Source organism: Panthera pardus, unplaced genomic scaffold (assembly GCF_024362965.1).
Source record: "Panthera pardus isolate Hobbes unplaced genomic scaffold, ASM2436296v1 HiC_scaffold_27, whole genome shotgun sequence".
In the NCBI taxonomy this organism is placed as follows: Eukaryota; Metazoa; Chordata; class Mammalia; order Carnivora; family Felidae; genus Panthera; species Panthera pardus.
In genome coordinates this window covers 40,725,792-40,744,493 of record NW_026526843.1, presented here as the reverse complement: position 1 = coordinate 40,744,493, position 18,702 = coordinate 40,725,792, and the positions used below count along the sequence as shown (strand labels likewise).

The 18,702-nt window shown below is 42.0% G+C and overlaps 1 protein-coding gene across 2 annotated transcripts in view; it reads left to right on the top strand.

Annotated features, from left to right (window-relative positions):
• Positions 1 to 18,702, top strand: part of RNF128 (ring finger protein 128) — a 112,795-nt gene that overhangs the window by 41,977 nt on the left and 52,116 nt on the right. Inside the window, exon 1 of one of the 2 annotated variants that reach the window (XM_019435692.2) lies at positions 10,992 to 11,726. The exons of the other annotated variant lie outside the window; for it this stretch is intronic. Coding sequence (XP_019291237.2) covers positions 11,234 to 11,726 — 493 coding nt within the window. The 5' untranslated portion in view covers positions 10,992 to 11,233. Of the gene's footprint in view, positions 1 to 10,991; positions 11,727 to 18,702 lie in introns of those variants that run through there. 2 annotated transcript variants of the gene reach the window in all.

The window sequence follows — 18,702 nt, the reverse complement described above, 5'->3', positions numbered from 1 at the left end:
TAACACTTACCTAATTCTGGTGTGACAAAACTTAATTACTGTGCGAATTACAAGTGGTAAGCCAGCTGATTTCAGCTGTCTCAACTATGTGACAGCACCCAGTCACTTAATGCCAAATACTTGTTTACTACATGTTATTGATCAGTTTTGAGCCCTGGCCAGTTGTGGCTAATCCTAATGCATATAGCTGGCAGCTGTGAATTTGTGACTTTGCCCCTTGGAATACAAAGGCTGCCTTTGCCCACACTTGGGCAGACTTGAGCTTCTAAAGGGCAAGCCTTGGCCTCAGTAGGTGATTGTGATTACGCACTCTAATACAAGTATGTTTATTCTTAAACTGCTTTTCAGAAATCCCAGCTTTACTAGGAATTATCAAATTATGTTCCCATTAAAAATGAACCCCTGGGGGGTGCCTGGGTGGCTCAGTCGGTTGAGCGGCCGACTTCGGCTCGGGTCATGATCTCACGGTCCGTGAGTTCGAGCCCTGCGTCGGGCTCTGTGCTGACAGCTCAGAGCCTGGAGCCTGTTTCGGATTCTGTGTCTCCCTCTCTCTGACCCTCCCCCGTTCATGCTCTGTCTCTCTCTGTCTCAAAAATAAAATTTAAAAAAAACGTTAAAAAAAATTTTTTTAAAAAAATGAACCCCTGGGGCAGCTGGGTGGCTCAGATGGTTAAGCATCTGACTTTGGCTCAGGTCATGATCTACGGTTCGTGAGACCCACTTCGGGCTCTGCGCTGACAGCGCTGAGACTGCCTGGGATTCTCTCTCTCTGTCTCTCTCTCTCTCTCTGTCACTCTGCCCCTCCCCAACTTACATGCTCACTCTCTCTAAATAAATACACTTAAAAAATTAAAATTAAAATTAACCCCATTCTGTCTGTAGGTTAAAAAAAACCACCCATTGTCCATGTACATTTTTAAGAACTCAACTCCTCCCTAATTTAGTAAACTGATCCGATCTATGCCTGCGAGGCCCACCCTCCTCTATAGCTCTTCTATCATTTGTGCTAGGCAGTGGCAAGATCATAGATACTTCTTCAGATATACTATTTGAGTTGTTAGGCTTTAATTTGAGGGAACATTAAGTGGTTCAGAATATAGCTATATAATTTTTCATTATTATCCCCATTTTATAGTTGAGCAAGAAGAAAGAGAAACTGGGGTGCCTGGGTGGCTTATGGTTTGTGATCTCACAGTTTGTGAGTTTGAGCCCTGCATCAGGCTCTGCACTGACAGTGTGGAGCCTGCTTGGAATTCTCTCCCTCTCTCTCTGCCCCACCCCAACTTGTGCATGTGCTCTCTTTCTCTCTCTCAAAATAAATAAACATTTTTAAAAAGAAAAAGAAAGAGAAACTTCTTCAGTGTCAAACAACCAGTCAACAGTAAATCTAAAACTAATAGCAGATGGGCGCCTGGGTGGCTCAGTTGGTTGAGCGCCTGACTTCAGCTTAGGTCATGATCTCATGTCTTGTGGGTTCGAGCCCCGCATCGGGCTCTGTGCTGACAGCTCACAGCCTGGAGACTGTTTCGGATTCTGTTTCTCCCTTTTTCTCTGGCCCTCCCCCACTCGCACTTTGTCTCTATCTCTCTCAAAAATAAATAAACATTAAAAATTAAAAAAAAAATAACAGCAGAGGCTGGAGTGTGGGTGCTCTGTGGATCTAGTCTACTGAGTAGCATTAATGGATTGGAACTAAATCTCACATGTTTTCATATCTGTAGGGCAAATTCATTAAAAACATTGTTCTCGCTCATTTTCCCCAAGTAATTACTTTTCTTTCTTTCAATAGCATATACATAAATCTCTTGTGGTCGCAGATCTAATTCTTTTGGAATCTTCATCTTACTAGAAACCTGAAAAGGAAAGAGAGGAGACTGCCTGAGACCAGATGAGTTTCCCAAGTAGGCTGTCCTGATGCCGGCAGTGGAGGGAAGGTAAAAATCAATTGTGCCATATCCATCATTTCCCCCCAGCACTGGCCCTGCCCAATGTTCCGCCAATGCCATTCCTGTTCACCATATCTTGGGCCCTTCCCCACTCTTGTTCCTCTTTAGCAATCTGGGATCTCCTCAATCATCTCCCCAAACTCAATAGCTAATCTAATCCCCAGTAGCAACCAAATTGACACAATTTAGTACAAATTTTCTGCATTGTCATCCATCAATACAATTCCTTTCTGTACTCATTTTCATCCATGGACATAAAATACCCTTTCTGCACATAACACACACGTGTTCAGGCACTGCTCGCCACACACTCATGGGAGTGAGAGTGCTCACCTGAAGATGTAAGCATTTATAAATGATGATGAAGCACTTGACTAAATGTACTTTCATAATCTGTTTAGGAATTTGGAGGCTGCAAAGCAGGAAATCTGGGCCCTCTGGTGAGGGGCTTCATAGAATACTAAAATATGTTACTGGATGTACTGTAAAACACCCATTCTTTGCACCCTGTCATAATTTCCTTACTATGTAAGTGGGGAGCTGGTATAGGAGAGTGAAAATGGCATAGAATTTGGAGTCATACTCCTACTGTGAATTCCAACTCTGCCACATACTGGTTGTATGACCTTTGGCAAGATACTTTACTTTTCTGAGCCTCATTTTCCTCATCTGAAAAAAAAAGGGAATTATAATAGGATTTTATTACCTGTTGTAAGAATTGACTGATATATATAATTCATGCATGTAAAGTATCTGGCACATAGTAGGTTTGCAATAAATATGTTGCCTTCCTACCATTATTTTTGAAAGTACTATTGAATAGAGTGGAATGTGGTATAATAGGACAAGTGTAGTGTTTTTTTTAATGTTTATTAAACATTACCTGAGCCGAAGTCGGACGCTTAACTGACTGAGCCACCCAGGCACCCCGGAACAAGTGTAGATTTTATTTAAGATGGGTCAAATTCCAATTCTGCCATATGGTTACCATGGGTGACCTCAGTAAGTTACTTAACCTGATCCTCAGTTTCTTCTTCTGTATGATGTAGCATATACTTATCTCATAGGTAGAAGTACCTGGCCTATAGTAGGTTCTCAAGGATAGCTGTTAATGGGGGCTCCTGGGTGGCTTAGTCGGCTAAGCATCTGACTCTTGGTTTTGGCTCAGGTCATGATCTCACGGTTCGTGGGTTTGAGCTCTGCATCGGGCTCCGCACTGACAGCATGGAGCCTGCTTAGGATTCTCTCTCTCTCTAAATAAATAAATAAATAAATAAATAAATAAATAAACTTTTTGGTAATTTTTTATATTTATTTATTTAATGTTTTATCTTTTTTCCTTTGTTGTTTATTTTTTAATTTTTTTAATTTTATTTTTTAAATTTACATCCAAATTAGTTAGCATATAGTGCAACAATGATTTCAAGGGTAGATTCCTTAATGCCCCTTACCCATTTAGCCATCCCCCCTCCCACAACCCCTCCAGTAACCCTCTGTTCTCCATATTTAAGAGTCTCTTATGTTTTGTCCCCCTCCCTGTTTTTATATTATTTTTGCTTCCCTTCCCTTATGTTCATCTGTTCTGTGTCTTAAAGTCCTCATATGAGTGAAGTCATATGATATTTGTCTTTCTCAGACTGACTAATTTTGCTTAGCATAATACCCTCTAGTTCCAGCCACATAGTTGCAAATGGCAAGATTTCATTCTTTTTGATTGCCGAGTAATACTCCATTGTATATATAAACCACATCTTCTTTATCCATTCATCCATCGATGGACATTTGGGCTCTTTCCACACTCCGCTATTTTTGATAGTGCTGCTATAAACATTGGGGTGTATGTGTCCCTTTGAAACAGCATACCTGTATCCCTGGGATAAACACCAAGTAGTGCAATTGCTGGGTCGCAGGGTAGTTCTATTTTTAATTTTTTGAGGAACCTCCCTACTGTTTTCCAGAGTGGCTGCACCAGCTTGCATTCCCTCCAGCAATGTAAAAGAGATCCTGTTTCTCTGCATCCTTGCTAACATCTGTTGTTGCCTGAGTTGTTAATGTTAGCCATTCTGACAGGTGTAAGGTGGTATCTCATTGTGGTTTTGATTTGTATTTCCTTGATGATGAGTGATGCTGAGCATCTTTTCATGTGTCAGTTGGCCATCTGGAGGTCTTCTTTGGAGAAGTATCTGTTCATGTCTTTTGCCCATTTCTTCACTGGATTGTTTTTTGAGTGTTGAGTTTGATAAGTTCTTTACAGATTTTGGATACTAACCCTTTATCTGATATGTCATTTGCAAATATCTTCTCCCATTCTGTCAGTTGCCTTTTAGTTTTGCTGATTGTTTCCTTCTCTGTGCAGAAGCTTTTTATTTTGATGAGGTCCCAATAGTTCATTTTTGCTTTTATTTCCCTTGCCTCTGGAGACGTATTGAGTAAGAAGTTGCTGTGGCCAAGATCAAAGAGGTTTTTGCCTGAAATAAACTTTTTTTTAATTAAAAAGGGGTAGCTAGTAATGTTATGGTCGTGAGAAGACTGTTTCAGAGAGAGCATACTCACTCTTGGAGATCCCTTCGTTGAAAGTCTGTCCTGTCTTTGAGTGCAGGAAAGCTTGGTTTAACAACAATCCCCTGTTTTCTAATAGTTGCATACCCACTTGAGTTGACTGAAGTTTACCTGCACTCGGAAATGATGTTATTTGAAAGTATGCTGCACCATCACATTGTGGGCTTTTTGCTTTGTTTGGCTGCTCACTCTCTCCACACCCCCATCAATTCCCTCTTGCTATCCACAAAACAGCTGCCTGGAGCAGAAAATTGTTGCCATCCCCTCTCTACACATTTTCTACACCTATATTATGAGCCATGTAGCCATGACATTGCTTAGTTGTCAAGACACTATTTGTCCCAGATGGTGCTTTGCCATTTATTTAATGGTAAGAAGCCAGATGTGATGTCTCATTTCTTGCAGACATATTAAAGGCTGAATGCTGTTGTCCATCTCTGCACCTCTGCAGAAACTCAGGGTGATTGGAAACATAATTGGTCACAATGGTGCCCTGCTGTTGCTTCTGCATGATGCTTCTCTGCTTATTAGTTCATTATTTTGATGGCACACTGCTCAAGGCACCTTTTGGCTCAGTACTGCTGATACAAATATTTAGCAGGGTTAGCCTTTGTGGTAGGATTTGAGAAATCCCAAAAGGTTCCTGGCCCAAGTGTGTCTCCCTCACTGGTTACAGTGCCTGAAATGCATATGAGAAATATTTCACTTGAACTTACTTTGGTATAAGGCCATGTTAAAGTGCGAAAGCCACTCTCCAAAAGGAAGATACGGAGTCATTATCAGCTATTAACACTTAGAGTCAGGACTGCATTGGAATCCTGATTCTGTTACTAGTTATATGACCTCAAGCAGGTTGTAAATTCTCTCTGAGCTGGTCTCCTCTTCTGAAAACGGGGATAATAGTGGATGATTGTGAAAATTAAATGAGATAATAGGGGCACCTGGGTGGTTTAGTCGATTGAGCTTCCGACTTCAGCTCAGGTCATGATCTCGCAGTCTGTGAGTTCGAGCCCCGCGTCAGGCTCTGTGCTGACAGCTCGGAGCCTGGAGCTGCTTTAAGATTCTGTGTCTCCCTCTCTCTCTGCCCCTCCCCCACTCATGCTCTGTCTCTCTCTCTCTGTGTTAAAAATAAACATTAAAAATTTTTAAAAAAATTAAATGAGATAATGCATGTACAGTACATAGTGAATGCTCAATGAGCAGTAGCTGTTATTTAGCCTTACGGACAGTAGGACCCCTAGGGAATACTTCTATGGCTAGTCCATTTGGTTGGAGGGTTGGGAATAAGGTGAAGTTTGGTACAGGAAAATTGCTCAAAGCAAACGTCCTGGTGCAGTGGCAATATAGCCATGAGTAGCAAGGAAACTCTAGGGACTCGGGCTTGCAGGAGCTGGGTGGGAGGAAGTGGAAGGACTGAAGCAAAGTCAAACTACACTTTCATGAACTTTCCAACAAGCAAAATGTAGTACTATTCAGGATGCGATGCTCTGTGAGGTAGTAAACTCTGACACTGGGAGTGTTCAAGCAGAGCCTGGGTGCTGGCTACCCATCAGCAATACCCTAGTTTGCCCCAGGGCTTCTCAAACTTGTGTGCATGTGTACAAATCATCTGCGGATCTTGTTAAAATGTAGGTTCTGACTCAGCAGGTCTGGAGTGGGACCCAAGATTCTTCATTTCTCACAAGCTCCCTGCTGATGCTGATGCTCCTGATCAACAGGTCTTATCCATAGGAGCAAGGCTCTGTTGCAGTTTGAAAAGAAATCACAGACAGAGGGATATGATTGGGGAAAGCCACAGAGTTACCCAGACAAGTCTCCACAGAGTGGAAGGACTTTGATGCAGTCATGATATGCGGTCTGGTTCTTAGCTTTGTAGGTTTTGAGATTTGATTGGTAGTATAACTAGAGACTGGGCTCTTGGGGACTGACTCATATTTAACCAAATTCACAAGAGACCAATATCCATGCCAGAATGCCAACTGATTAATTTATAATGAGAAGTATAACTTCCAAGCGGACCAGATACTAGTGTTTGCTGATCAGTGCATTATCTCCCTATAGGCATATTTACATGGGGAGCTAGCTGATAATAAGAAGGTTGCTTGATGAGGATGGACTCGTAGCAAGGGGAGAGTTCATAGGATGATTTTAACAGTTACATGTCTTTAAGCTATAATAGTGTGATATCTCCATCTCCACAACTGGGCTAGACCTCCAGAATAGTGCTGCGGATGTTAGCTTCCTCACTAGTCTTTCTGCCTCCTGTCTTGTCTTCATACAATTCAGATGATCTCTTTGAGCCTAGGTATGATAGTAATCATTTATTTGTTCCACTGACTTCAATATAAATTCACAGTTTAAAACATCATTACAAAATGCTTAAAACATAGAGACAAGGGGCACCTGGGTGATTCAGCTGGTTGAGTGTCCAACTCTTGACTTTGGCTCAGGTCATGGTTCCAGGGTCCTGGGGTCAAGCCCTGTGTCGAGTTCCACGCTGAGCATGGAGCCTGCTTAAGATTCTTCTCTCTCTCTCTCTGTGTCTCTCTCTCTCTGTCTCTCTCTCTCGGGAGTCTGGGTGGCTCGGTTGGTTAAGCATCCAACTTCAGCTCAGGTTATGATCTCACAGTTCATGGGTTTGAGCCCCACATCAGGCTCTCTGCTATCAGCACAGAGCTTGCTTTGGATGCTCTGTCTCCCTCTCTCTCTGCCTCTTCTCTGCTGATGCTTGCAATCTCTCTCTCAAAAATAAATAAACATTAAAAAAAAAGATTCTAGCTCTCTCCCTCTGCCCCTCTCAACCACTCATGCATGCTGTCTCTAAAAATAAAAAAATTAAAAATTAAAAAATAGAAGTTGAAAAAAATAGTACAGTGAGCACCTATAGACCCACCATCTAGACTCAACAATTGCTATCATTTTGCCATATGTACTTTATGTAGGTGTGTGTGTGCCTGTATGTACATATGTGTTGAATCCATACTCTTTAACACAATTTTCTAAACTCTTCATATTCTGGCACAGCCTACTTGTCCAGCTTCACTTTCCCTGGCTCTCCCTTTGCAACTTGCATCCCAGCCATACTTAACTATTTAATGTTAGTTCCTTGAATGCTCCTGGTGTTTTCATGTAATATATTATTGCCTATGCCTGAATATCCTTACTCCCTTTTGCTTGATTAACTCTATTTGTTCTTAAAGACTCAGCCACACCCATGTTGCCATAGCACCCTATGTTTTTCTCAGTCATAACAGTTATTAAAGTGTACTGTTATTGTCTACCTCCCTGACTTTCCTACTAAACTGTGAACTCATTGAGGGTAGGGACTTTTTTTTTTGTCTCTGTATACCTATGCCTCTCCAGTGGCTTGCACTTGGTAGGTGTTCAATAATCACAAAATCCAACTGCCCACCGGAGGGTTCTACCTAGTTACATCATAGGCAACTCAAAATCAACCTATCTATACTGAGCTCATCTCTCTTCCACCCGCTTCTGCCCATTTACACCCCTCCTCTGGGGTGCCTGGGTGGCTCAGTCTGTTTAAGCTTCCGACTTTGGCTCAGGCCATGATCTCAATGGTTCGTGAGTTTGAGCCCCGCTTTGGGCTCTGCACTGACCCTGTGGAGCCTGCTTGGGATTCTCTCTCTCTCTCTCTCTCTCTCTCTCTCTGTCCACCCCTCCCCCATTCGTGCTCTCTTTTTTTCTCTCTCAAAATAAATAAACTTTAAAAAAATAAATAAAGCCCTCCTCCTGACTGAACGTCATCCAGTCTTCCAAACCAAAAACCTCAGAGCAAACCCTAACTCTTCCCTCTCTTTCATCCTCCAACATAAGTTTCCAATCTGTCCACCTCTCTTTATCTCTGCTACCTGTCTAGCTTGGGCCAGCTTCTTCTCTCACCTGGAGCACTCCTGAAAATCTTCTATCTTGGCCCACTGCTTCTCATCTTGTCCCCTCCAGCCTATTATCCACAGAGGAGCCATAATGATCTCTAAAATTCAGAGCTGATTATATTACTCCATGTGTAAACCCTGATTGTATTACTCCCTGCTTTTGGATAAAGTCCAAACTCCCCAGCTTTGATGAAAGGACTCTCGAGAACTGACCTCTGTGCACCCATAGAACTTTGTGTCTTGTACTCTTAGGTTCCAACCATTTTGTGTTTATAGAGCCTGTAGTACTTTTTGTCTCCCAACATTTTCAGTTTCATGCCTCAGCGCATTCCCTTGTATTGTTTTCTGCCTAGGAAGGCTAACCCTCTCAAACTCAGCACGGACAGGTGTCACCTCCTGTGGGCAGCTTTTCCTTACTTCCCAGCCTGGGTTAGGTTCCTCTTCTCTATTACCCGTTACTGCCCTGTGCACACCTCTGTCACAGCACTCACACTATACACATATAGCTCTCTATACTGCAATAACAAGTTTGCTTGTTTGTCCCATTGAAACTAATTTATGAATTTTTTGAGAGCAGAGTTAATGTCTTATTTGCTTTTTTTCCTTTTTACCCCAGTGCTTAGTTGAGGGCTGGCATATAGTAGATGTGCAAGAAATACTTGTTTAAGAATGAATATTAACAAATGTCTCTCCAAACTTCATTTTTGTAGATGCCTTATAAAAGATCTCTTTATTTTTTTTAATCTTTATTTATTTTTGAGAGAGAGAGAGAGACAGAGTGCTAGCATGGGATAAACAGAAGGAGAGGGAGACACAGAATCCGAAGCTCACCAATCATGGCTGGAACTCACCAATCATGAGATCATGACCTGAGCCAAAGTCCAATGCTTAACCCACTGAGCCACCCAGGTGCCCCAAAGATCTTTTTAATTTTAAATACATTGTTTCTTTAAAGTACGACATAGTCGATTGCCACACAGGTAATCGTTATTGAATTTTGTGTGTTCTTCAACAAATTCAGACAATTTCTAGAATTGTACTTTCTTAGAGATGGTCGATCCTACCCTTTCCTTTTTCTGTAGGTAATTTTTATCTCAGAGATAAACATCATCCGTAGTTGGGGGTGTCATGCTGTTGGCCTCACATACCCACTTTGATCTCTTATGTTCCTTTTAGTATAATAGGGTTCATGTTTCACAGATTTGCCCATTTAATTTGGATTCTAGTGCTGTTTAGTTATGGTGTGAATTTTCCCTTAGGTTTGTCTCAAGCCATGAGAGTATCAAGTGAAAAATTGTCCCATTGCTTAATCTTTGGGAATAATATTGATTAAGTAAATGTTGGTCCAGGGACGGAGGGGAGTGTGACTGGGAATTTAACAAATGCTGGGCTGGATAAAGTGAATTGTCTCTTTGAACTGAAAATGTAGCTAAAACTGAACATCCTGAACATCACTGTCTCTGATTATTATCTCAAAGTGACAACTTTAAGATTATTTACAAGGTATGGGGTCCCTGACCCTGTTTACTAATAATAGTATTTAACAGATATATTTTTTACACTGTGCTAAGCACTGTTCTAAGTGCTTTACATGTATGAACCCATTTAATCGTCTGAACAACTTTATGAGGTAGGTGATATTACTATCCCCATTTTACAGATGATGAGGAAACTGAGTCACAGAGAAGTAACTTCCCCAAGGTAAAAAGTTATCCATAACTGTTATACAACAGGTGTATTAATTCACTTTTGTCCAATGCATATTTCTTAAGCACCTCTTAAATGCAGTAATTGACAGGGCAGATAAAAATTGTACACTTAAAGTAAGGAGGAATAATAATGCAATAGTGCCATGCATGAATCACCAAGGTGAGTCAGGCTCCCTTCAGTTGGCGGTAAATGGGCAAAGATTATATAGCTAAGGTCAGGAATGGCGCAGATGTATAGATTCGAGTAAACCTGTTTGTGGAAGACGAGAGAAGAGATTTAGTTTTGATGTGTGTGAAAACGGTAATTCTTTTCTGAGGACTAAGATTACTTTCAGAAGGGGCTTCTGATGCAGTCTATTTAGCACGAGGTAAGCGTCAGAAGGAAATACCCAGTATGACGCTTGTCTGGAGCAAGAAAGGAGAAAGCTTTAAAAAAAAAAAAAAAGTAACAATGCGCTTTTCCTGTCCATCCCCCTCTAGAGAATCAATAAACAGCCTGCCTGCCCCCTCTCCGGACACCACCCACCCACCCGAATTCCCTTGACTACAACTCAGACCCTTCTGATTCGCGCTTTCTAGTACTTTCACATTCTGGCACCTTAAGCCAGAAAAGGCCTTTAGGCAAATGTTTGGAGCGAAAAAGCTATTCTTGCAACCCCAAACGGGCTCGGATCCTACTGGAGAGCTTTTACGGTCGCAGATGGTATATAGTTCCTGGCCTGTCCATTTTTTAGAACGCGACGCGACACACCTGGCCACACAGCCTCAGAGCCTACTCTAACTAGCCTGCCCATCCTGTTACCCTTTTAAGAGGCGGATCCCGCAGTGTCCTTTCCTCCCTCCCAGCCACCTCTACCCCCAGTCCTCTGGGCGGAGCTTCCAGCTAAAGCCCCAGAGCCCGACGCGGCCGCAGCAGTAGCTGCGAGGACCGGAGCTGCGAAGAGCTGCATCTGCTGCAGCCCCTTCGCCGACGCTACGTGCCTCGCGGCTCCCACCTAGCTCCGGCGCGCGCCGGCCCCTCTCCGCCTCCTTCCCACCTGGCGCGCACCTGGGCCCGGCCGGGTCCCGCCGAGAGCCAGGAGGGCGCGTGCCAGGGGACCCTCGGGAACCGCATAGCGCGCGCGCCATGGGGCTGCCGCCCGGGGCCGGGGTCTTGTGCCGCGGTGGCTGCGGCTTTTCCCGATTGCTGGCGTGGTGCTTCCTGCTTGCTCTGAGTCCCCAAGCCCCCGGCTCCCGGGGGGCCGAGGCTGTGTGGACCGCGTACCTCAACGTGTCCTGGCGGGTTCCGCACACCGGAGTGAACCGCACGGTGTGGGAGCTGAGCGAGGAGGGCGTGTACGGCCAGGATTCGCCGCTCGAGCCCGTGGCCGGGGTCCTGGTGCCGCCCGACGGGCCGGGGGCGCTCAACGCCTGTAACCCGCACACGAATTTCACGGTGCCCACGGTCCCGGGGGACTGGGGAAGCGCCGTGCAGGTCTCTTGGTTGGCCCTCATCCAGCGTGGCGGGGGCTGCACCTTCGCAGACAAGATCCACCTGGCTTACGAGAGAGGGGCGTCTGGAGCCGTCATCTTCAACTTCCCGGGGACCCGCAATGAGGTCATCCCCATGTCTCACCCGGGTGAGTGCAGCTACTACATTGCGCCCCATCAACCCCCCTCCGAGGCCAGTTTTTTTTTTTTTCCTCTTATTTTGCTCGTTGCTGTCTTTCCCCTATCCCCTTGCATCGCCGGGAAAACGAGTGCCCTTTCTGTCCCTACCAAGTGAGGCAGGGTCTTCTCCTTCCCGAGATCTCACCCTGCGTGGGGAGTGGGGCGAAAAAATCCTTCAGAATGTGCCTGTCTGGTGGAAAAGGGTAAGACCAACGGAGTGCGTAGGCTGGCAAGTCGAGAAGGACTGTTTGGGCTCCTTGGGTCGCCTTTTCCTGGTGTTCCACCAAGGGTGCCTTGCGTTGGCTGCTTTGGTGGTGGGCATTGGCTTTGAAATGACTGGAGTGCAGGCGGCCTGGAAATCCCTTCCTCATTCTTTTTCCTGTTTAACAGCCTCAGGCCCGAGGCAGGTTTTGCCCTCCTCTCTCCCAGTTTTTCTCTCCCTGTTTCCTAGTATCAAGTACACGAGATTGTGTTACTGTGCCCTGTTAACCTCATTGCAGTTTGGGTGGAAACTGCCTAGTTTAGGGGCTCTTCTCTGCCCCGGGGTCTCGGGTCCCAAGCGACTGTTGGTATCAGTGCTTTCGTTTGCCTTTGAAACATCCGATTTCGGTTATTGAGTGGCCAAACAGGTGATTAATGTTACTGAAAAAAAAAAAAAAAAAAAAAAAAAGCTTTGTGGATGAGGATAGCAAAGGCCTAGACTTTGGGAAAAATAGTCCAGGTGGGTCTTCAATTTGTGGAGATGGTGTGGGTTACAGTTTTTCCCTGTTGGGTGATTCTTCCAGAAACCTTCTCCCTATTTGTGATTAGGTAGTGACAGTGTATGTATGATCCGAAGCCCCAAAGGACAAAGAGAAAAAAAAATGGAGAAAAAGGAAGAGACACATAATAGCAGTATATCATAGTTGTTCGAGAGCTGGGCCCCAAGTCAGACCTTGGTTAAATTCCAGCTCCATTGCTAACTAGTCCTGTGACCTTGGGCAACTTATTTGAAGTCTTTCGAGTCTGTGTTCCCTCATCAATCAAAAGGGAAAGAACTGAGAAAAACTACTCCCACAGGTTTGCCTTGAGGATGAAATGAACTAACGCCTGTAAAGAGTTTTAATACACCATCCTTTTCAGTAAAGGCTAGCTGATAGGATTAGCCTTTTAAGGAGTCACTGGAGAGATGAATCTGCTTATTTCAGTACTAGAGGTTTTGTGTTTTTCTTAAAGCGGTGGGTTTGGCCCTCCCTAGAGAGCACTTGCATGGGTTGGGTGGTAAAATGGAAAGAGCACTGAACTGGAACTCAGGAGATGCGAGTTCTTTTAGTCCCTTCTTTGCCCCTAGCAGCTTTGTGACCTTGTACAAGTTACTCACTAGCCAAATGATAGTATAGAGTTAGGAGGTGGAGGCCAAATTGGCAGAGTGTGCAGAGACAAAAGCGAAGGAGATGAACTTTTAAGATCCCTTCCAGCTCTAAAATGCTGCGATTCTTAGATTTTAATATTGATTAAAGGAGCAAGTGTATCTCTCCTGGTTGATAAGTCATTGATTAGAATGAAATTATGTTTTAAAGTCTAATAAAAATGAAGAATAAGGATTTGGTAAATTTTAAAGTCCTTACGTTTCAATTGGCTATCTAAATGCAAAAGTTTAACTTTGTCTCCTCCAAATGAGATTCGTTTGCGTGAATGATTTGAAATTGAGTACTCTTTAATAAGACAGTTCCTATTTAGATCACTTTTATCCTACTTTCTGTTAAGGATGTAAGCTTATATTTATCTGATAGTTTTAAGGGACACTAAAATTAATTTTTGTTGAGCTCCCACTAAGTGCCAAGCAGTCTACATACATCTTACTTATATGCTATTCAGAGACAATATGGTGTACTACAAAAAGCACAGGCATCATAGTCAAGAACGGGTGTCAAATTCTGGATTTACCACACAATAGCTTTGTACCCTTGATCAGGTTCTATAACTTTACTGAGTCTCAGTTTCTGCATCTGTAAGATGGAGATACTTATGTTGCTGGGATTGTTTTCTTCTTTTTTTTGTAATTTAAAAACCTTTTTTAATGTGTATTGATTTTTGAGAGAGAGGGAGACAGAGTGCGAGTGGGGGAGGGGCAGAGAGCAAAGGAGACACAGAATCTGAAGCAGGCTCCAGGGTCTGAGCTGTCAGCACAGAGCCTGGTGCGGGGCTTGAACCCAGGAAACATGAGGTCGTGACCTGAGCCGAAGTTGGATGCTTTACCGACTGAGCCACCCAGGTGCCCCTACGTTGCTAGGATTAAGGATAATATATGTAAACTACCTAGCAGATAATAATCACACTCAATTAAAGTTGGTTATTACAGTAGGTTAAAGCCAGCAAGATGCAGAAAACATACAAATAGATGCTTATGCAGCTGTCAGTTTAAATAGAATCATGGCTGTTTTATTTCAAGATACTGTCTAGAAATGCCTAAATATTGAGCACTTAATTAAGTGACACTCAGAAAGGTATTTTGAGACTTAAAAATTTTACTACTGAGATGATAACTACAGAAAATTTTACCACTAGGCTAACTAGCCATAAAAAGCTAGCTAGTTACTTGAAGTATAGAATCACATTTCTTCCACGAATGCGTCGAGAAACTTCTTTTCAACACAGGGGACAAAATCACTTTGCATTTCATGCACGTGTGTTGTTGAATATTTGCTCCCAAAGTTTTGTATTGTTTGCTTTGCTCATTCTTGAGAGTTAGCCTAGGCTAGGGTTCATTGTAATCTCTGGTCAGAAATGACTTATCTGGGATCTTAGTGGCAAAGAGGTAGGACTGAGGTTTAAATGTTGATTAACTCAGTATGTATTGTCTTGAATTACCCAAGGGACACCAAATGTGGAAAAGCCATTGCTGTTGTCTTTGTTTATGAAACCTCTCTTTAGCCATTCTCACAGGAGTGCTTGAATTGTTTGCCTTTTGAATTTAGGATGAACATCCATACTCTCCCCTATCACAGTCCTGGGAACATGAAGACCCATTTGTTTCAAGTAACAGAACTAACTGGTTTAGAGCAGTTGCTTTAACACTTTTGTTTATTGTAGAGGAACTCCACTATATAAAGAGCAATCAGTCAGGAAAATGAGGCTGTTTTTATGTATACCGAAATTTCACAAAAGGTAGTCATAGCCTTGCATCAACCCATGCAGTTTATTTCTGTCTATTGTTTTGGGTTGCAAAGTATCCAGAAAAATCCTGATTTACACAGATAAATAATTGCAAGTGATAGATGTTTATTAACAGCTTGTCTTACAGTCTCTGGATATTTTTCAATCACGTTGATCCAGAGTCCTGGAAGGGAATTAGGAGAAAATTTTTGTTTCCAAGGCTAATCACTATTCATATATCTTATCTTAAATATGAAAATGAGATAAGCAGCCAAAACTTAGAGTAAGCACTAAAGCCATGTAAAATGTAGGATTATCATGATGAGACACGTTACACATGTTATTGTGCAACTGACTGTTCTGCTTTTGCTGGGCAGATGGGCCTGAACCTTGCATGCTATCTAATTGAGCACAGCCCACGGGTTGAAGTGCTGTAGGTACCTGCTTGTACAATTTTCTTCGAGTAAACATGTGCAGGCATGAATTAATTGAAAGACCTGAGCAGTGCTACAACCTTCATAATCCATGACACATTTAAGGGAACTTGAAACATATTCCAAGGCATGACAGGGTAAGTGTTATTCCTGAGGGTTGTAAAAAAGTGAATGAACCAAGCAGTTTAAGTTAATGATTTGGTGGTCTCCAATGAGATGTATAAAACAGTTGCTTGTATACATTGTTGAAAGAAATAGAACATATTAACAGGTTGGGCTCTGCCACTTACTTCAGATTTTTGGTCAGATTTTGGTCAATTTAGGATGGGGTTACACCTCTGATTACCCCATCGTAAATTGAAAATATCAGTAAGTCAAAAATGAACTTAATACACCTAACCTACCAAACATCATAGTTTAGTGTAGCCTACCTTAAACATGCTTAGAACACCTCCCTTAGCCTACAGTTGGGCAAAGGCATCTAACACCAAGTCTGTTTTATAATAAAATGTGGCTATCTCATGTAATTGGTTGAATACTATACAGAAAGTGAAAAACAGAATAGTTGTAGGGTACAGAATGGATGTAAATGTAGATTGTTTACCCTCACAACCGCATGGCTGGCTGGGAGTGCCAGGTCGCTGCCGCTGCCCAGCATCACTGCTGGCCTCACTACTGCATATTGCTAGCCCCAGAAAAGATCAACATTCCAAATCCAAAGTTTCTACTGAATGTGTTTTGCTTTGATACAGCCATTGAGTCGATCCATTATTAAGTCAGGGACTTTCTGTATTTTAAAAATCTTAGGCCAGTTATTTTACTTTTCTATGTGCCTGTTTTCTCCTGTTTAGGATGGTCGTAATAATACACTTTCCTCATAAAGTTGCTGGGATTAAATGAGATAATACAAATATAGTATTTAACACAGTGCCTGGCATATAAGGAAGCTCCTGAAATATTTTTTTATCACGATCAAGATAGTTAAATAAATGTATTTTAGAAAACAAAAATGGAACCTGATGTTTGTAGTACATACTTTGCAAATGAATAGCCTAGAGTACTAAATCCACATTACTTGAAATCCTAACTTTCACACTTTAGGAATAGGGTGAGTAGACTTGAATTCTTCACAAGAAAGTCATCTTTGGGCCCACCTGTGTTTGTCATTCTTTTTTCAAATAACTATTTCTCCCTCAAGCTACCAATCTTTTCATTCACAAAGGACTTCAAGATAATATTTTATACTGATTTATCACCACCCAATCCCTTCTCAACCACTTGACATTTAATTTTTATTCTGCTTTTTTCCTACGATGTTGACTTTGAAGAGAACCTTTTTTCAATAGAGAGGTTCAAAAGAGGATGAGAAGAGACTGGGTGGTGATGGTTTACCAATGTAAAGAACCATTTCAAAATCCATTTCTAGATAACTCCTTTTTGATATTTCTGCTGTACCATATTTAACACTGTTGACCACTGCTCCGAAATTCTCCCAAGCTGTCTTTTACTTCTCTTACCTCTCTTTTGTTTCATTTTGGTTGTTTTATTAATTCATTCATCTAACACCTCTTCTTCCTGGTGTTCACACCCGGGCCACCACCACCCTTGCCTCTAGTACATGCCACATCCAATTGATTCTATCACTTTAAATCTCACATATGCCCCATTCTCCCTTGCAACTGTTATTACCCTGCTTTTAGTTCCTGTGTCTTCTCATAGGAACAAATGCTTAGCTTCCTAATTGTTCTCCCTGCCACTGATCGGTTGTTTCTTCCTTCCAGATCTTCCACATTGCCTCTGGAACACAGCTCTGATCACATCTATGCCATTGTGTGAAAAGCCATTGCTTACAAATTTTACACTCCATTTCCCAGCATGGGATACAAGACTCTTAATCTGGTCCCAACATACTTTCAAAGCTTTATGTACCTCTTCTCTCATGTTGATCCCTAAATGCCCTCTGTCCTTTCCCATTATCATTCCTTTGTTTGTACTTCTCTTTTGCCTCTATACCCTTTTTTTCCCAGCTCTGCTTGCCAAAAACTTACCCATCCTTCAAAACCCAACACAAATGTCTCATCTTTGAAGCCTTTGTCAATTCCTTCCTTTACTCTTCTCACCAGAGTCCACACCAAAAACAAAATAATCCTTTTGTTTTAGCTCCCATGGCATTCCGTGTCTTATAGTACTTTTTGCATTTTACAGGTAGTTATGTGTTTATATGTTTTACCTTCCTACTGGATTGTACTTATTTTAATATTTTATTTTCATATTCCTCATGGGAACCTTTGCACTGTGTGTGCTCTGAAAATGCTTGTTGAGTTGCCTTAAATACCCAAGAATGAAAAAAAAAAATACCCAAGAATGAAAAGAATGCCAGAGGGTCATAAGATTCACTAGAAAAGTATCTAGTGGGGAAGGGGATTGAAATCCAATTCATTGAGCATTTATCAAGGATATATTGTGTGCATACTATGCTTCTTACCTGAATATACAAAATAATTAAGGTAAATTAGGAGGAATAAGAGTGTACAAATTCTTCCAGATTGCAGGCTCCTTAATTTCTATGGTAATCACCATCATGGGCCAGTTAATGGGTTTTTATTCATTTTTTATTTTTTTATGCCTTCACTAGTTTATTCACACAGTGTGTGTTTACTGAGTGCCTACTCTGTTCCAAGCACCTTGAGAGAGAGTTATGAATACAAACATTCTGCATTTTAAAGGAAAAGACAGTGAACAAGTAATGATTTCATTGTTCTGTATTCCATTATTCCATAAAAATTGTTAGAGATTGATTTTATGGAAATACAACAGAAAGTTGCAACTTCTGCTCTCGTCATTGGATTCCACACACCCCGTCATCTGTTCTGGTTGTCCATCCTCACTCTCCAGGTTGCTGAGCTTGGGTCATAAGTATGGTTTATGTGTTTTTAATGGCAAAATGACCTATGTAACAAAGAGATAGTGAGAATGAGTATTTACATTGAACTTTCCCTGTTCTGTTTTTTTGTTTTGTTTTGTTTTAAAAGCTTGATTTACACGAGCATTCAATTTATGTCTCCACTTAAAATGCTTCCACTGAATTTGTTGTGATATGTGGAATTCCATTACATAAAAACCTTTAAAAAATAGCTTGATCAGCAAATTATTTTTTTAAGATTTTATTTTTAAGTAATCTGCACTGAATGTGGGGCTCAAACTCACAACCCAAGATCAAAAGTCACATGTTCTCCGACTTAGTCAGCCAGGCACCTCAGAAATTGTTTTTCTAAGCACATAAAGAACTGCATGCCCCCCTCAGTCCCTGGAAGATGCGTTATCTCCTACAGAATGCCATATTTAATCTGTTCCCAGCCTTAAATGTAATAAACAG